Source organism: Anomaloglossus baeobatrachus, chromosome 5 (assembly GCF_048569485.1).
Source record: "Anomaloglossus baeobatrachus isolate aAnoBae1 chromosome 5, aAnoBae1.hap1, whole genome shotgun sequence".
Classification (NCBI taxonomy): Eukaryota; Metazoa; Chordata; class Amphibia; order Anura; family Aromobatidae; genus Anomaloglossus; species Anomaloglossus baeobatrachus.
The window spans coordinates 296,248,370-296,267,462 of NC_134357.1; the positions used below are offsets into that span (position 1 = coordinate 296,248,370).

The window sequence follows — 19,093 nt, forward strand, 5'->3', positions numbered from 1 at the left end:
AGAGCCCGCCGTGCAGTAATCTGGTGGTGTCCCGGTTGGGGGTGGTGCCGGAGACGGAGCCGGATAAATTTTGGCTCATCCATCATCTTTCATTTCCGGGGGGGGTCGTCAGTGAATGATGGCATCGCGCCAGAATTGTTGGCAGTGTACTACGTCTTGTTTGACAAGGCGCCGGACTTGGTGCGGGCGGCGGGACGCGGTGCATTGATGGAAAAGGTGGATGTAGAATCGGCGTTTCGTTTGCTGCCGGTGCATCCGGAGAGCCAGCACCTTCTGGGTTGCTGGTGGGGTGATGAGTTTATGTTGATCGTTGTTTGCCTATGGGCTGTTTCAATTTCTTGTTGTATTTTGAGGCGTTTAGTTCCTTTGCTGAGTGGGTGGTGCGGGCCGTGTATGGCTTGTCCTCCATTATCCACTATCTAGATGATTTTCTTGGTGTCGGTCCGGCGGGATCCATGGTTTGCGCTGGCTCGTTGTTCACCTTACAGAGAGTGGCGGATAGCTTTGGGATTCCTTTTGGCACAGGATAAATCGGAGGGGCCGGCGATGGTTATGCGGTTTTTTGGGGATTGAGATTGCCTCTTTGGCTATGGAATGCAGGCTGCCGGAGGGGAAGATGGTGGACTTGTGGTGAGTGGTAGCAGCACTGCTGGCAGCACGGAAAGGGCGGCTGAAGGTGGTGCAGTCTTTGCTCGGGAAGTTGAACTTAACGTGCAGGCTTATGCCAATGGGGCGGGTGTTCGCCAGGATTTTGGCGGCAGCTATGGCAGGCGTACGGCCCCCTCGGCGCACTTTGTGCGGGTCACGCGGGAGATCAAGGAGGATTTTCTGGTTTGGGATGTTTTTCTTGCAATGTTTTAGCGGCCGAGCCTTGTGGTTGAAGACGGTGGTGCCAATGGTGTGCTCGAACTGTACAGGGACGCGGCCGGGTCGGCGGGTTTCGTCACCCCTTTTTCAGGGACATTGGTACGTTGGGAGGTGGCCTGAGGAATGGCGGCATGTTGGTCTGGTAAGGAATCTGGCCTTGCTTTGGTTATTTCCGATCGTGGGGACGTTGGAATTGTGGGGGGGGGTCGCAATTTTCAGGACGTAAAGTGTGCTATCACTGCGATAATCGGGCGATGGTGCATGCGATAAACAGCTTGTCAGCAGAGTCCGGACCGGTAGTGGCTTATCTGCGGCATTTAGTGCTCAAGTGTTTACTGTGGAACGTTCATGTAGTTGCGAAACATGTGGTGGGGGTGATAACGGGGTGGCGGACGCTTTATCTCATTTTCAGTCCGCAGGTTGTGGGAGTTAATGCCGGGGGGCAGACGAGATCGGAGCAGGGTGTCCAGAGGACTTGTGGAGCCTGGTGAGGCATTGATTGCGGGTTTAATTAGGAATTCGGTGAGTGGCAGGAGATGCTGGGAGTTATGTTTGGTGACGGGCGAGCAAATTACTTGTTGGCGCTACTGGCACTGGTGAGCGAGGATTTCAGGGCTGGGAAGTCAACATCAGCAATGATACTTAGGGTGGCGGCTGTGGCCTTTGGTTGAAGGTCAGGGGTGAGTGGGGCGTGCCGCGGAATTTTGGGTGCGGCAGGCCTTGAAGGGTTTTCGTAAAGGGGCGAAGGAGCGGGACACTAGGCGGCCCGGTTCTTTGGTTTTGTTACGGCGATTGGTGGATGGTTTGCGGGAAATTTGTGTCTCAGTTTATGAGAGGGTGCTTTTGAAACGGCTTTTGTGTTAGCCTTTTTTGGGGGCGTTGGTGAGCCCTTCCAGGTTCAGGGGGGGTGGTCTGATGTCCGAGGTTGTGGCAGTGGTGGGACGGAGAGTAGAGTGTCGGCTTAAGCGGTCCAAAAACAGACCAGATGGGTCGAGGCAGGTTGGTTGTGATGGATGCGTTGTGCCCGGTGCAGATGGTGAGGAAGGCGGTCTTCTGGGCCCGCTGTTACAACACGTGGATGGGTCTTGGTTGTCTCGTTACCAGTTTGTGGCCGTACTGAGGAGTTGTTTGCGCTGTGCGGGGGAATGCCCGGGAGATTACGGGCCTCATTCCTTCAGGATCGGGGCGGCTGCGGAGGCTTCGCGTTGTGGGTGATGACATGGTGAGACGAATCGGTTGGTGGGAGTCTTATCGTTTTCGGGGTTATGTACGCCCACAGTTGTTGTCCCAGTGAGGGCGTTATGGAGTAGTTGGTTGTGGCTTTGTCGGGGTTCCTTGCTGCAAATTGGTGTTGGTGGGGTGTGTTTGTTAAAGTTTCTGTGGTTGTAGGAATCTGCCTGATATGGATTCTGGGGCACTCCTTCGTGTTCTGGGGGGCCCGTCGGGCCGACGCTCGCCTGAATGGTCGGCAGTTTGGTGGGGACAGATCGCTTGCGTTGGTCAAGTGGTTCGGTGTGCGGGGCATGGAATGGAGCAGGGTCGTGACGGAGTTTGAATGCTATTGCAGGGCGGGTAGACCTCCGAACGTGTTGGTTTTTTGCACGTGGGGGGGGAAATGACTTGGGAGCGCAGGCATCACGTGATTTGATCCGGGACATCATGATGGATCTATTGCATTTATGGACCGGGTATCCGGGTTTGATGGTGGTATGGTCGGATATTGTGGCCACATTGGTGTGGAGGGGGGCACGGGCAGTTGAGAAGCTTAATCGCGCCCGGGCTCAAGTGAACAGGGTGGTTGCGCATTTCGTGCGGAGAAACAGCGGTATTGTAGTGCGACATGCGGATCTGGAGTCGCCGAAGTGGCAGTTTCGGAGGGGTGATGGGGTTCACCTTAAGGAGATTGGGTTCTGATCTATGGGCCTCGGGTTTGCGTGATGGTGGAGCAAGCCTTGGGTGTGTGGCGGGTCCAGGCCACGTAAGGTGTCACGTGTCCTGTCCTGTGGCGGGGGTAGGTCTGGTCCAGAGGCGGTTGTAAGGGATTGGTGGCTGGACTGAGAGGCACTGTCTTGGTATGGTGTCTCCGGGTTCCGGTAAATTGCAGGCACGGGGTTCTGCAAAGTTTGGGGGGTATTAATCCACGGGGTGATTAATACCTCATCTCTGGGTCGGAGTGTTGCGGCCAGGGATATTGGTGGAGGAAGTGGTTTCTGGACCGGGCCTACATGGGGTTACATGTACAGTTATTATTTATGTGTTACCTATTATTGGTTTGGGGTCGCCCGTTGGACGGCGCCCCCTTGTGTTAGAATGTTAATAATAGGTAATAAAGGCTGCTGTGGCCAATTTGTTTAACCAAGTCGCATGCAGTCGGTGTATTATTTATTAGGTTAAGTTGGGGATACTAACCATCACGACCGGAGAATCCTTCCTCAGTGGTCATGTCTCCCATCAAGCACATTTGAGAAGTTATTGGCCGGCAATTGCAAGAAGAGCTGCCAGCAGTGGATTTTAATGATTTGTGTGCCCAACTGCATGCAACATTCCTCAAACAACCATTAATAACCTCATTGATATCAGTCAATGCGTGTAAGTGCTTATACTGAATAAATTGAGATGTTTTGAAAATGTTTATTTCTATTTTATCATCATTTCCAGAATTGACATACTGCAATTTTGGAAAAATGTTTTCAAGGTTCAATTATGGGAAGAAAAAATAGCCAGCATGTGCATGAGATTTCAGAAATATCATTCACTTTACTGGGGCAGTAAAACACTAGATTTTCGCAACAAAAGTATATAGAAAAAATGCTGCAAAAACACAACACGTGAGCAAGCTCTTAGAGGAAATGGTGCTAGTCCAGGTTCCCAATCATCCCTCTTTTGAATGAAGATTGGAAATCTTTCCCCCTTACTCCATTGCAATGTAATACGGTGTCCAGTGCCCTACTGCCCCCACTTCGAGCTGGTGACTTGTGGTATTGCAATGTATATGTGTGTGTGTGTTTTCTTTTACTGCATTGTATTGTATTGTATAACATCACCTCCTGTGTAACACGGCTACACCAGGTGTCACGGTTTCCTGGGTCCCTTAGTGAGAAGGGATGGATAGGAAGTGACAGGGCAGCAGGGGTTAAGTGAGGGGGTTGGTTCACCAGCATAGGAAGAGATATAGGGCAGTGTTTGCCAGGGCAGAGTCATATAGGGAAAGGATGGAAGAGTGAACAGCACAAGAAAGGACCTACAAGGTCGGAAGAAGCAGAGTGGACTGGACAGTGTGGAGATGACAGAGACAGGACTGGAAAAGTGAGAACAGAGAAGGATAGAGAAAGAAGGGAGCTCGTCTACAGTGAAATGTAAGACTAGAGAACAGAGGGAGGAGAAGTTAGACTCCCCACCTTAGCCCAGCACCTGTCAGTACCTGAGAGAACACAGTCGCAGCGGGAGGGCAGCTTGGTCCATCAGTCTGTGAGCCGAGCCAGAAGATCCACCATCATGTTGAGGGATTGGGTCAGAAGCTGGAGGATAAGTTGTGGCCGTCACTGTAGAGCCTAGCCGGATGCAGAACTGAATTAAGAGTGATGATGATGTCTGTGCCCTAAGAGAATGGAAATCCATTGTACAACATTTTTGTAGTAAAGTTTTGGAAGTTTTACCTGGTGGTCGTCTCCTTACTGATCGTACAGGGTGCAAGGCCCATGGAAGTGAACGGGACTCAGAAATGCAGCAGCAGCCAGGTACCACCTCCACACTCCCTCCCTAGACCACTCTGCCCTCCCATATCTGTACTGTGCCGGGGTGGGTTGGGGACTGATAGCCTCACCCACGACTGCCCCTTTCCGGCACTCTACAGCAGCATCAGCAAACAAGAAAAGGGCATCTGCACCTGGAACTGCCAACCATCCAGAAATTCCAGGACAGTCCGTAAAAATAGAGCACTTGTCCATCAAATAAATGTAAGGGATTCTGTGATAGAAACTTACAGATTATTTTGACTATAATTGTCATCATTTTACAGTTTACAGTGAATGCCACAAATGTCTTCATATTAGAATTATGGGTTGTAAAAAAGGATCACGTATAGTCATAATGATTATTTTGGTTTTGCAATGTGTCCGTAAAAACTGTTGTCCAAGATTTTTTGTTCAGCTGTCCAGAAAAAGTAAAACATCGCGTTGCCAACCCTGGTCTACACAAAGAACAGGCCTTCATATGAGGCAAGAATAACCAGAGTAATCATCTTCTGTTGCAGCCGCCGATTTTCTGTGTGAAAGTTACAGTGAAACAAGCTAAAGGAATTCTTGGGAAGGATGTCAGTGGTAAGAGAACATGTGGTGACCTTCACAATCTGATTCTTATATTTTCATGCTGCCTTATGTAAGTTTTAGTGCGTGTGACGAGCTTCATTTAAAAATCTTGTGGTTTTTTTCTGCTAGGTTTTAGTGACCCCTACTGCATGCTGGGAATTGAGAGCCGAGCCGACGCTCACTCCAGGGACAGTAGCCCCAATCCTGACAAGAAACAGAAGCAGAAAGCAGTGGTCAGGAATACCTTACCTGAAGATCAGACACACAAGACACAAGTCAAGGTCCAGACCTTAAATCCTGTATGGAACGAAACCTTCATAATGTATGCACTTTTTTATTATAAGAAGTGAAGTGTTTAGCGTTTGGCTGCAGTTTGACATTCCCATTTCTATTGTCTTGTATTTCCCTAAGTATTTGATCCCTCTTCCAGTATTAGGGTATGCTCACATGAGTGTATGACTCGCGCAAGACTCGCATCTTATCACCTGGCGTGGCCACACACTCTCCTGACAGGAGCGTGTCGGCTGCATGTATTTCTATGAAGCTGACATGCACCTGTCCGGAGAGTGTGCAGCCACGCCGGGTGATACGATGCGAGACTTGCGCGAATCATATGGTCGTGTTAGCGTACCCTAAGGCCAGGGTCACACAAGCGTATGAATTGGAAGAGTGCAATGTGAGAAAATCTAGCATTGTGCTCAGACTAATGTTGCAGGTCACTAAGTATAGACACAAGGCGGTATCCACCGCTGCATGTGTCACGAGCACCATCCAGTCTTTCCATGTGCAACTGAAGAAGGTCTTTTTGTGACCGAAAACGTTCTTTATGCACATCCACTGTTAAATAAAATCACAGCATCAAGAATTTGGGAGTGCCTTGTGTCTATACTTAGTGTCTTGGCTTTGGAACCTACTAAGTGCACCCCTTCCTATCTACGTATTACTCACCATTTCAAGGAAGTGCCATTAGTTATATTTAATGTTGCAGGTCAGATCTGCCAGTTTTCCCTCAGCTCTAATTGGACTGAGAAAAAAAAAATCAATTGGCAGCGTGTCTCGGATTACGCGCACCTATACAAGTCTATAGGAGCGTGTAAAACTTCGCACTGCACTGATGTCATCCAATTGCAGTCCCATAAACGAAGAGACCGGCAATGGAAAAGATGGGAAATTAATCTCACCATCTTCTCGCATGCAAGATAATTCACAGTAGAATGACGCTAGACTCACACTAGTGTCAAAAGCATATAGCATCCGATGCTATATACTAGAGTGACGCTGGCCTAAAAGAGAGTCTATCACCCCAAAACTCAAATTAAACCCCTTAAACATTCATATAGGTAGCTATAAAAGTCATACCTGTAGTATAGATTTCACTAATTTAGTTTTATATGTGAGGGATTCCTCATTTATTTAACTAATAAAATGTTTTTTCTATTTTTATATAAAACATAATTGGTGAAATCTTTACCATAGTATAGTCACCTACAGTGTATGAATAAGTGGTTTAATTTGATTTTATTGGGGAGACAGACTCCTTTAAAGGGTTTCACATCTACTTATAAAAAATCACACCAATTCTCATCCAGATAATTTGGACGAGTGAAGCTCATTTGGTATTCCATATGTCATGCGAATGCTATTCGAGTGCGATTTATTTTTCTCGCCTAGCATAAGTATAATATTAGGGAGGGAAAAATGAAAAATGAAAAATCGCCAGGTGGTGGAGGGGTTAAACACAGCACAATTTCTGCTTAGAAAAAGCAGCAGAAGATAAAACAGCATTTACGCTACAGGTGAACACGGTATAAATGTCCAGGTAAAATAGATGTGATTTAATGAAAAATTCTGCCCCTAATACATCTAAAGACACGGCTGAACTGTGCAGTTTTGTGGTATTTTTTCTCTACAAATTTCTAAGTGGAGCTTAAAAAAACACATGTAAAAAAAAGCTTTATTGTTTTTTAAGTGCAGAATCAAAGAAGCATCTCTGTACTATTAACCGTTAAAAATAGATTAAAAAGAAAAACCCCGCAGGAAACACAAAATATTATCAATTCCACCATTTTTTTACACCATTTTCTGATCAACATAAATAATGTGATTTACTGTGTTGTTTCTTTTGTTACAATTACAGGGACACCAAACATGTCCATGTTATTTGCTAATGTTTGATTTTTATTATTTTTTATTTAAAAAAAAAAAAAAAAAACTAATTAAAAATGACATTTTTGTTCTTCTTTTCATTATTTTATAGTAAAGTGAGAAAAAAAAACCTGTTCCTTTATTTTCCATCTAGAATAAAGAGACATAGACATACACTGCTATATACAGATGTATCTCTGTGAACCAAAATTATCTGTCTATGGGTTTGGTGGCTGCAATGCAACTTCAAGTATAGAAAAGCCTCCAATACTTCCTAATGTAAGCTGTGGCTCATAAGCCGCTGCCTGCAATAATATATTTTGTGTGTTCAATTCTCAGGGACACCAGATCTCACAAAAAAAAAGAAGAAAAATAACATTTTTGTGATTTTTTTTTTTTTCCAGCAGTAATATAGAAACAAATAAACTGACTTTTTCGTCACCTCTAGCAGTCCACGTTGTTTTGTACACTGATGTGCAGTAGCGTAACAAGAGTTCGACGGACCTCAGTACAAAATTTGGACCTGGGCCCACATGTTGGTCAGATGTATGTATATGTATGTATACATAAAGCGTTCTAAATCCTATAAAGTCATATGAGTTGCCCCCCCTTTATGCAGTAATGTCCCTCATCCTGTTCAAATGTTCCTCATCCTGGGCTACTTCCTGGTAAATGTGTCTCTCATCCTGGTATATATGCCGCACATCATGGTAGATATATTCCCCATCCTGGTAAATATGTCCCTCATCTTGGTATATATGTCCACTATCTTGGTATATGTCCCCCATCCTAAGTTCCTTCCTGATAAATATGTTCCATATCCTGGTAATATATGCTCCCCCATCCTGGTAAAAATGTCCCCATCATGTTAAAAACGTCCCCCTCTTGGTATATATGTCCCCATCCTGTGCCCCTCCTGGTATATATCTCCCCTCCTGGTATATGTATGCCCCTTCTGATATATGCCCCCATCTGGATAATTATGCCTCAGTTCTGTTTCTTATAGCAAAAATAGAAAAAAAAAACCATTGTACTCACCCTCCCTGGCTCCACGTCGTGCAGCAGCTTCTTGGCAACTGTGCTATAGCGATGCATGACGTCACTGACATGCGCCAACCTCAGTCATGGGGACGCCGGTGTCAACTGCCAGCCACTGTTCGGCTAACAGCTTGCATTGCAGTGCAAGGACCCAACAGATTTCTGCGCTGTGATGCCATAAAGCTGGATGTGCACCCTTGCACACACATCCAGTTGAAGCATATGCTGGAGCCAGCAGGCTCCCTTCACCCCTGGGCCCGGTCGCGATCCCTGCGACCGCAACCATTCCACCTCTGCTGATTTGTGGTAAAATTCTCATGTATATCTGTAAGAGAATTGAGTATAAAGGGGTAATATTTCCAGGTGAAGTAGCAGTAGTGTGGGTCCTGTGGAATCAAATCCACCTGTGGGCTGTAGGCACCCCAGTTCAAGATATATTTCTGTATTGCGCTGAATACAATCACTAGATTAATGTCACAGTTGGCATTCAGTTTGCTTCCTAGTCCAATACCTTAGCTAAAGTACAGTAGCTTGGGAAAGGACGGACGCATGACGGCCAGCCCTTACAGCTACATTCGTGTTTTACATATGCAGATTAATTGACGGCATAAATCATTATTTAGATGCTTTTAAGTGTTTATACTATTAATTTTTTGTTGTTTAATGTTTTTTTTTTCCAAGATCACCACTTGGATTGCCTAGTCTTATACATAACTCCCATTCATATGGCGGCACATGTACGTCTGACAGTACTCACCATACAGTATATGGCACCTCCAAAGCACACACTTATTCCCCCACCAAACACATTGTACGATGCCCCCAGAGTGCTCATTACACACACTGTATGATACCCATCACATACACTGTATAATGCCTCTTTAGTGACCCCACACAATAAAATGACCCCAGAATCCCCCCACACACAGGATGATAACCCTCACAGTCCTATACACGCACAGTATGATGCCCCCTACAGTCACCCATACACACATTATGATGTCTTACAACACCGTATGATGCCCCATATAGTCCCCTCACACAATATATTGCAACCACACCAAGTATACTGCTTCTAGGGTCTCCCACATAAAGTATGAGACCCCCACAGTCACCCATACACAGTGTTATGCCATCTCAGAATCAGTCTGATGCTTCCAATTTCCCCCCCACACACACTATATGATCCTCCCCACAGTTACTTCCTCATGCACACACTATATGATCCCCTCCACAGTTACTTCCCCATGCACACACTATATGATCCCCCCCACAGTTACTTCCCCATGCACACACTATATGAATCCCCCCCACAGTTACTTCCTCATGCATACAGTCTGATTGCTCCTGTCCTCCCTCACAGTATTGTTTCCATAAGCGAGCTTTACACGCTGCAATATCGGTATCGATATCGCTAGTGAGCATACCCGCCCCCGTCGGTTGTGCATCACGGGCAAAACGCTGCCCGTGGCGCACAAAATCACTTACACCCGTCACAAAGACTTGCCTTCCCTGCGATGTCGCTGTGGCCGGCGATCCGCCTCCTTTCTAAGGGGGAGGTTCGTTCGGCGTCACAGCGACGTCACACGGCAGCCGTCCAATAGCAGAGGAGGGGCGGAGATGAGCGGCCAGAACATGCCGCCCACCTCCTTCCTTCCTCATTGCCGGTGGACGCAGGTAAGGAGATGTTCGTCGTTCCTGCGGTGTCACACATAGCGATGTGTGATGCCGCAGAAACAAGGAACAACCAGCGGCAAGCCCCACCAACGATATTATGAAAAGGAGTGACGTGTCAACAATCAACGATTCTTGACATTTTTGCGATCGTTGATCGTCGCTTCTTGGTGTCGTTAGCGACATCGCTGCGATGTCGCTAACGATGCTGGATGTGCGTCACTAACGACGTGACCCCGATGATATATCGTTAGCGATGTCGCAGCGTGTAAAGCACCCTATAGTCCTGTTCCCCCAGTATAATGTTTGGGTATCAAATGTCGAAGAATTGCTGCAGTTTTTTTTCTGCATCATATCTGCAGTAAAAACTATGTGTTACTTGCTGATTTTGCTAATTGCAGATTTGCCAAGGAAAAGGTTGAAATCCACAATGAAACTTTTTTTAACATTTAAAAGGATGAATGGCAGAGGTCAGTTTCACACCTTTTATATGGACATAAAGCTATTTACTGTCTTTATTTCAGGGAAGTGGATGACATACAACATGCACGCTTTCAGATGGATATGTGGTGAGTACTGGTTCATATTCTCAGGCAAAACTACCAGGAAGAATTCAGGGTCAATCCTTGCAGAAGAAAGAAAATATAAAAATATATACTTTTATTTCTTTGTCGCTCCATTGGGAGACCCAGACAATTGGGGTGTATAGCTACTGCCTCCGGAGGCCACACAAAGTATTACACTTTAAAAAGTGTAACCCCTCCCTGTTACACCTCGTGGCTCTCCTGTGGCAAGGAATGAGACAGTCTCCTAGCCTGCCACGAGCGCTCCTGCTCCGCAGCGCCGAAGGTCTGCCAGACTGCAGGAGAAACCTCCTCAGAGAGGCAGCACAAGGGTGACACCTAGTGGTACTCATGTTGCAAGAAATGAGGCGGTCTCCCATTCCTTGCCTGACACAGCTCCTCCTGCTCAGCAGCCTCGAAGGTCTGTGAGGTTGCGCAATGTGCAGAGATTTGCTGCTCAGGGAAGCAGTGAGACTCCCGTTATCTCTACACATTGTGAGACCGAGGATCCCGCCTCTATTTCCCAGAGGCAGGAGGGTGAGCATGTGCTATGCTTGGTGGATCCTGATTCGCCCACTGACGTCACACGGCTTGATGACAAGGCTGGTGACGTGGTGAATCCTGACTGGCCAGGCTGGGATGTCGTGGATCCTGATTGGGTCAAGTCCGTCATCTCCGCCTCGCGCCCGCCCTTGGCTGGAGCTACACCTCCTTAAAAGCTCCTCCTGCCATCATGGCGGCGCGCGACCGTCCTTCTATGTTTGGATGTCTGGCAGCGTGCTGCCACGCCACTGCTCAGGCATTATCTTCCTCTGTGGGCTTGGCCCTTGCTGCTTAGGCAGCACCTGGTTTGCAGGCCGTGTCCCTGCCTTGCTGCTCCGGCAGTAGCTCCTTCTACAGGCCGTGTTCCTGTCCCAGGTGAGCTCCTCGAGTCTCCACTGGACTCACCTGGTTATTGAAAGCACACGTGCGTGGGCACCTCTGTGCTACCCTCGTGCCATATTCTCGTGACTTCCACTGGCACACGTGCGTGGGCACCTCTGTGCTTCCCCGTGCAACAGGTACACCGAGCCGTGTGATCCCTGCCATACAACCCACACAGGTTAGGGCAGACCGGTGTACATAGATCGTCTGTCACATTCCAGACGATGGCTAGCAGCAACCCGCTCACTCTTCACCCACCATAGCAGCGGTCCCTTACACCGCACAGTGGACCTTGACCGGCGGAAGCTGTCCATTCCCCATCTTGGCACGCTTCCCCGGGTCCCCCTCGTAACACTCCCCTCTGCCTATACACCCTCCCGTGCATCACGGGCCCATCAGTTTTTAGCTTTGTGTTGAAGGAGGCACACATGCACACAAGCTCCACATTTTAGTCAGCAGCAGCTGCTGATTATATCGGATGGAAGAAAAGAGGGCCCCCCACAGGGCCCCCGGCATGCTCCCTTCTCACCCCACTAAGTCGGCGGTGCTGTTAAGGTTGAGGTACCCATTGTGGGTACAGAGGCTGGAGCCCACATGCCGTTTTCCTTCCCCATCCCTTAGAGGCTCTGGGAGAAGTGGGATCCTAACCGGTCACCATTCACTGGGACCGAGCTCCATCCGCAGCCCCTGGGGGAATCTGACGGACAGGAGCCTGGATATCATCAGGGACAGGGCCCTGCATCCATAAGGTACTCTGTGTCCCCTGAGGGACGGGGCATGCAGCGCCTGTGTTGCAGACGCCGCAGCGGCTCCTGTGTGGTTTGTGAGACCGGGACTACCGCGCCGACCGCGCCTGTTTGCCGGCCGCGTTTTTAACTTTAGTCCCCGGCTTTTGCGGCCTAGTACTATATACTCCCGCCCCCGGGCCTGCCAGTTAGGGGTAAGGGCGGGACGGCCGACTGGACGTCGGCAGTGAGGGCTGGAGCATACTTTGGTATCCTCCTCCCCCCTCACTGAGAACTGTGGGGCACCAGTTTCCCGCACTTTATTAGGCACGCCCACGGCTCCATCCTCCCCTCAGAACGCTGGCAGCCATTGTTATAATCACTGCTGCCGGTGGGGGATTTCAGAACGAGCTCCGCAGTTCTGGGAGAAGTGGGATCCTAACCGGTCGCCGTTCACTGGGACCGGGCTCCCTCCGCAGCCCCTGGGGGAATCTGACGGACAGGAGGCTGGATATCATCAGGGACAGGGCCCTGCATCCATGAGGTACTCTGTGTCCCCTTAGGGACGGTGCAGGCAGCGTCGGTGTTACAGACGCCGCAGCGGCTGCTGTGTGGTTTGTGAGCCGGGACTACCGCGCCGACCGCGCCTGTTGGCCGGCCGCGCTTTTAACTTTAGTCCCGGGTTTTTGCGGCCTAGTACCATGTACTCCCGCCCCCGGGCCTGCCAGTCAGGGGTGGGGGCGGGACGGCCGACTGGACGTCGGCAGTGAGGGCTGGAGCATGCTTTGGTATCCTCCTCCCCCCTCACTGAGCACTGTGGGGCACCAGATGCCCGCACTTTATTAGGCACTCCCATGGCTCCCTCCTCCCCTCAGAACGCTGGCAGCCATTGTTATAATCTCTTCTGCCGGTGGAGGATTTCAGAATGAGCTCTGCAGCTCTGGGAGTCCCAGGCAGGGAATCTGGTGGACGCACCACCGTTTGGGGCGGTTGGTATGCCACACCAGTTGTCAGGTGCTGGCCCCCCTTGGGTACAGAAGTGTATATATATATATATATTTTGTATACATTTTCTCTATTCGGCAGCATTATTTGCTTTTGGCTATATCTCTAAGAGGAGACAACAGCATGTCGTCCGCAGAAAGCAAGGGGGCCAAGGCACAGGCTTATTTTGCAACCTGTACCTCTTGTGCGGCTATGTTACCTGCAGGTTCCACCTACCCTCATTGTGACAATGCTAGGCCCCTGTGGCACTCACTCAGCCGGAGCCTCCGGCACTGGTGGGACCCTCGGCTCAGGTGGTACCGCCGGTTTCCACTGCACAGATGGAAGGGACAGAGTTTACATTTTTGACTGAGAAACTCTCTGAGTCGCTTCACATTCCATGGCTCAGTCTATGGACAGATGGTCGGCTAAGATACTAGAAGCTTGGCAGTCCAGACCGGTAACACAGGGCTAGGGCACTGTGAGTTCATCGCCCCCAGGCCCCTCTCAGTCGGTACAGCAAAGGGCTCCTGGGGTGGCACCCAGATCCCACGGTGAGAACTCCGACACGGACCGCAGCCTCAGACAGGCTAAGCGGGCTTGCTGGGAACCTTCCCCGACTTCATCACGCGGTTCGGGGTCTCAGCATGAGGACTCTCTGGAGGATGAAGCGGAGGTCGCAGCTCAGGGCTCTGATCCTGACGTTGCTCTCAATCTGGATACACCTGAAGGGGACGCCATAGTAAATGACCTTATAACGTCCATCTACCAGGTGCTAGTCTCTCCCCCAACTCCACCTATAGAGGAGTCGGCTTCACAGTAGGAGAAACACCAGTTTAGGTTTCCCAAACGTACCCGGAGTGCTTTTTTCGATCACTCTAACTTCAGAGATGCTGTCCAGAAGCACAGAGCATTTACGGACAAGCGCTTTACTAAGCGCCTTAATGACACACGTTACCCTTTCCCCCCTGACGTAGTTAAGGGTTGGGCTCAGTGTCCCAAGGTGGATCCTCCAGTCTCCAGACTGGCGGCTAGATCCGTAGTATTAGTGGCAGATGGTTCATCGCTCAAGGATGCCACTGACAGGCAAATAGAGCTCATGATGAAATCCATCTATGAAGCCATAGGCGCGTCTTTTGCTCCGGCCTTCGCAGTCGTGGGGGCATTACAAGCTATCAGCTTGTCTGTCCGAGACTAATGAGGTCGCAAGTACCTCTGCCCCGCAGGATGTGTCTTTGACTTCTCAGGCGTCGGTTTTTTCGTCCTACGCCATGAACGCCGTCCTGGACTCTGCGAGCCGTACAGCGGTAGCATCCGCCAATTCGGTGGCAGTCCGCAGGGCCATGTGGCTACGCGAATGGAAGGCAGACTCTGCGTCCAAGAAGTTCTTAACCGGTTTGCCATTTTCTGGCGACCGTCTGTTTGTCGAGCAATTGGATGAAAAACCGATGGGTGAGAGACATTCCGTCTCACGGTTACAGGATAGAGCTCAGCTCTCGTCCTCCGACTCGTTTCTGCAGATGGAGTTGTGATCCCCGTTCCGCTTCACGAACGTGGTCGCGGTCTTTACTCCAACTTTTTTGGGGTACCAAAAAAGGACGGATCATTCCGGTCCGTTCCGGGCCTCATTCTGCTCAACAGACACGTGAGAACCAGACGGTTTCGGATGGAATCTCTCCGCTCAGTAATCGCTTCGATGTCCCAGGGAGTCTTCCTAGCATCAATCGACATCAGGGATGCTTATCTCCATGTGCCGATTACACCAGAGCATCAACGCTTCCTGCGTTTCGCCATCGGGGACGAACACCTTCAGTTTGTGGCACTGCCTTTCGGCCTGGCGACAGCCCCACGGGTCTTCACCAAGGTCATGGCATCCGTGGTGGCGGTCCTACACTCTCAGGGCCACTCGGTGATCCCTTACTTAGACGATCTCCTAAGTCAAGGCACCCTCCCGGGTGGCATGTCAACACAGCCTGAACATTGCTCTGGAGACTCTCCAGAGGTTCGGGTGGATCATCAATTTCCCAAAGTAAAAATTGACACCGACCCAATCACTGACTTTCCTCGGGATGGAGTTTCATTCTCCCTCAGAGATAGTGAAGCTACCGCTGGACAAACAGAGTTCGCTGCAGACAGGGGTGCACTTTCTCCTTCGGGCCCAGTCTCACCCCTTGAGGCGCCTCACGCGCTTCCCAGGGAAGATGGTGGCAGCAATGGAGGCAGTTCCCTTTGCGCAGTTTCATCTGCGTCCACTCCAATGGCACATTCTCCGCAAATGGGACAGGAGGTCGGCGTCCCTAGACAGGAACGTCTCTCTTTCACTGGCAGACAAAGCCTCTCCTCAGGGTGGCTTCTTCCCACTTCTTGGTCGAAAGAAAAATCCTTCCTGTTTCATCCTGGGCTATGGTCACGACGGACGAGAGTCTGTCAGGGTGGACAGCGGTCTTCCGCCACCACAGGGCTCAGGGAACCTGGACTCTGACAGAGTCCTCCCTTCAGATCAATGTTCTGGAGATAAGGGCAGTGTAGCTAGCCCTAAAGTCGTTCCAGCGGTGGCTGGACGGCAGGCAGATCCGGATACAGTCGGACGACGCCACGGCGGTCGCGTACATCAACCACCAGCACAGAGCGCTGGCGGCGGACGCATCAGTCCAGGACTGGTCGCAATTTCGACTGCCTTATGTATTTCCTCCTCTGGCGCTGCTGCCCAGGGTGTTACTCAAGATCGGGTCCAACTGACGCCGCGCCATCCTCGTCGCTCCAGACTGGCCGAGGAGGTCGTGATACCTGGATCTGTGGCACCTCACGGTGGGTCGACCGTGGGCACTCCCAGGACCGACCAGACTTGCTGTCCCAAGGGCCATTTTCCATCTGAATTCTGCGGTCTTCACCCTGACTGGGTGGCCATTGAGTCCTGGCTCTTAGCGTTCTTAGAGTTATATCTATCACGCCTTTCGCAGAAGGTGGTCTTCCTAGTGGCAGGCACATCACTTCGGAGAGTGTCTGAGCTAGCAGCGCTGTCATGCAAAGCCCCCTTCCTGGTGTTTCGCCAGCATGAGGTGGTTCTGCGTCCGGTCCCGGAATGCCTTCTTAAGGTGGTATCCCCCTTTTCTTCTCAATCAGGATATCTCCTTACCTTCTTTTGGCTCTCATCCAGTTCACAGTTGTGAAAAGGATGTCACTTGTTAGATCTCGGGAGAGCACTCCGGCTCTTCTTTTCGCACACTGCGCCCCCGCGCCGTTCTGATGCGCTCTTTGTCCGTGTCACTGGCCAGAGTAAGGGGTCGCAGGCTTCCAAGTCAACCTTGGCTCGGTGGATCAAGGAACTGATCCTTGAAGCCTACCGTTTTTCTGGGCTTCCGATTCCTTTGGAGCTGAAAGCCCATTCTTCCAGAGCCGCAGGGGCATCCTGGGCATTGCGTCACCAGGCTACGGCTCAGCAGGTGTGGCAGCACTACCTGGTCGAGTTTGCACACTTTCACGAAACACTATCAGGTTCATGCCTATGCTGTGGCAGATGCCAGCCTAGGTAGGCGAGTCCTTCAGGAGGCGGTTGCTCACCTGTAAGAGAGGGCCGTTTTTTTCGGCTCTTTTTATCGAGGTATTCTTTTACCCACCCAGGGACTGCTTTTGGACATCCCAATTGTCTGGGTCTCCCAATGGAGCGACAAAGAAGGGAATTTTGTTTACTTACCGTAAATTCCTTTTCTTCTAGCTCCTATTGGGAGACCCAGCACCCGCCCCTGTTCCCTTCGGGCTGTTGTTCTTTTGTGTACACATGTTGTTCATGTTGAAGGGTTCTTTTGGTTCATGGTTTCAGTTCGCCGAACATCCTTCGGTTTGAATTTACCTTAGACCAATTTATAAGTTCCTCCTTCCTGCTTTGGCACCAAAACTGATGGGCCCGTGATGCACGGGAGGGTGTATAGGCAGAGGGGAGGGGTTACACTTTTTAAAGTGTAATACTTTGTGTGGCCTCCGGAGGCAGTAGCTATACACCCCAATTGTCTGGGTCTCCCAATAGGAGCTAGAAGAAAAGGAATTTACGGTAAGTAAACAAAATTCCCTTCATTACAATAAGTTTGAAATCTGTTCAGGCTGATATTGTTACCATAGTAGCAGAAATGTAGGTCTGATTTGCTACACTATAGGGATCTTAAAGGAATCTGTCACTTGGATCAACCCTCCTAAGTTGTCTGCATGGGTGTGTAGATCATAGAAAGTTGAATAAAATGATACCTTGATATCTGAGATTCGATGTTTTATTCCAGAGAAATCTGTGTTTTTCCCAATATGTAAATGAGCTGCTGGACAGACACGGATCTCCCCAAAAAGCTGCCTGCAGCGCTTATTTTAAATGAATGAGGGTGTTACCAATGTGAGACATGTTGATCAGGAGACAAGACTGTCAGTCATTACATGTCTCACACTGGTAATGCCCCCATTATATCAGTGTCTGGGCCATAGATCTTGACAGCTCATTTAAGAAAAAAGTTGATTTCTGTGTAATAAGACATCGGATTCAAATATCAAGGTATCATTTTATTCAGCTTTCTATTACCTACATACCCATATAGACGGCTTAGGAGTGTTCATCCCCTACTCCTCTTAAAACTGTGGGGTAAGTGTTACGGGGCCTGAAACGAATTCGAAAATGGGGCCATATTATTGTTGTCTTAAACCGTTCCTAAAGCTAAATTATGGATTGAATATATGTGATTTGTTCTTCCCAGCAAAGCACTTTGCCTTCCATCAAACACTTATAACCTAACCGTTGAATAGGTGTTAATTCTAGGAAAACCCTTTTAAGATCCACACATGTTAAACTGGGATCACAGTGCATTGAGTATAATCATAGTATATTGTAATATTTTTAGCTTCAGTTTGGAGAAAAAAATACATATGAAAGACATTTGCAGTCTTATGTCGTAAGTGAAATAGACTTAAGTACATTTTGCAGCTCTGTGTGCTTATACCCATCATGGACGGGTGCAGAAGCTATCTGCTAATAAAAAGGGCCTCAATTTTTCAATTTTCATTGGCTAGTGTGCTCTCCGAATACGGCTACCTAGACTGGTTCTTAACATGTCATTGATGTTGTATTAAATTACCGATGACCAGTGGTGACTCAGTTGCCATTAATTCTACTTTTTATATGCACAGTAATGCCTCCTTCTTCTCTACCTAAGTCAAAGTAATAGTTTCTATATATTTATTGGCATCTCTTAAAGGGACTCTGATGATGTGGAATCTGTCCGGAGCAAGCTTGGGGAGTTGACAGACCTGCATGGATTAAAGAGGTAGAGACTAACTCTAACTGTTCTTACTTTTTTCCTGGATACCTGACCGAAAATTCACTGATGGCATAGAATTTTCATACATATAAACCACACCCCTTTAAAAAAAGATGTCTCCATATTACACCCTCATGATAATGTCCCGGTCATCTCTCTGCAACTAGCTGTTATTTCCAGCTCTGAAGTATCATATCCCCGTTCCTCCCTATAAAGCATTCACATTTAGTTACATAGGTTGAAAAAAGACCTAGGTCCATCTACTTCAACCTTCCGCCACCAATTTACATTATTAAGTCATTTATAACCAACAATGTTGTGTGTACTGAGGAAATCATCCAGCCCCTTTTTTAAAAGCTCAAAACAAGAAAGCCTGCGGAGACACCATCACATGTTTCTCAACGCTGGCAGGAAACTAGCCAGGTCTTTCACCAGGAAGGAACAACCACGGGAAGGGCAGTCTCCAGTCAAGGAGACAACCTATGCCAAACATGGTATCCATCCACAGACAGCTGTTTCGGGGTATTTGCCCCTCATCAGTGTAGAGTAGGAAACTGGCTAGTGGGAGCAAT

General features: G+C 49.0%; 1 protein-coding gene across 2 annotated transcripts in view; it reads left to right on the top strand.

Annotated features, from left to right (window-relative positions):
- The window catches only part of UNC13D (unc-13 homolog D), a 174,067-nt gene that overhangs the window by 86,622 nt on the left and 68,352 nt on the right, over window positions 1-19,093 (top strand). For both annotated transcript variants that reach the window (XM_075349607.1, XM_075349606.1), the window contains exons 6-9: window positions 5,120-5,186; window positions 5,304-5,496; window positions 10,556-10,600; window positions 18,459-18,527. In XM_075349607.1, the coding sequence (XP_075205722.1) occupies window positions 5,120-5,186; window positions 5,304-5,496; window positions 10,556-10,600; window positions 18,459-18,527 (374 nt within the window). The remainder of the gene's footprint in view (window positions 1-5,119; window positions 5,187-5,303; window positions 5,497-10,555; window positions 10,601-18,458; window positions 18,528-19,093) is intronic.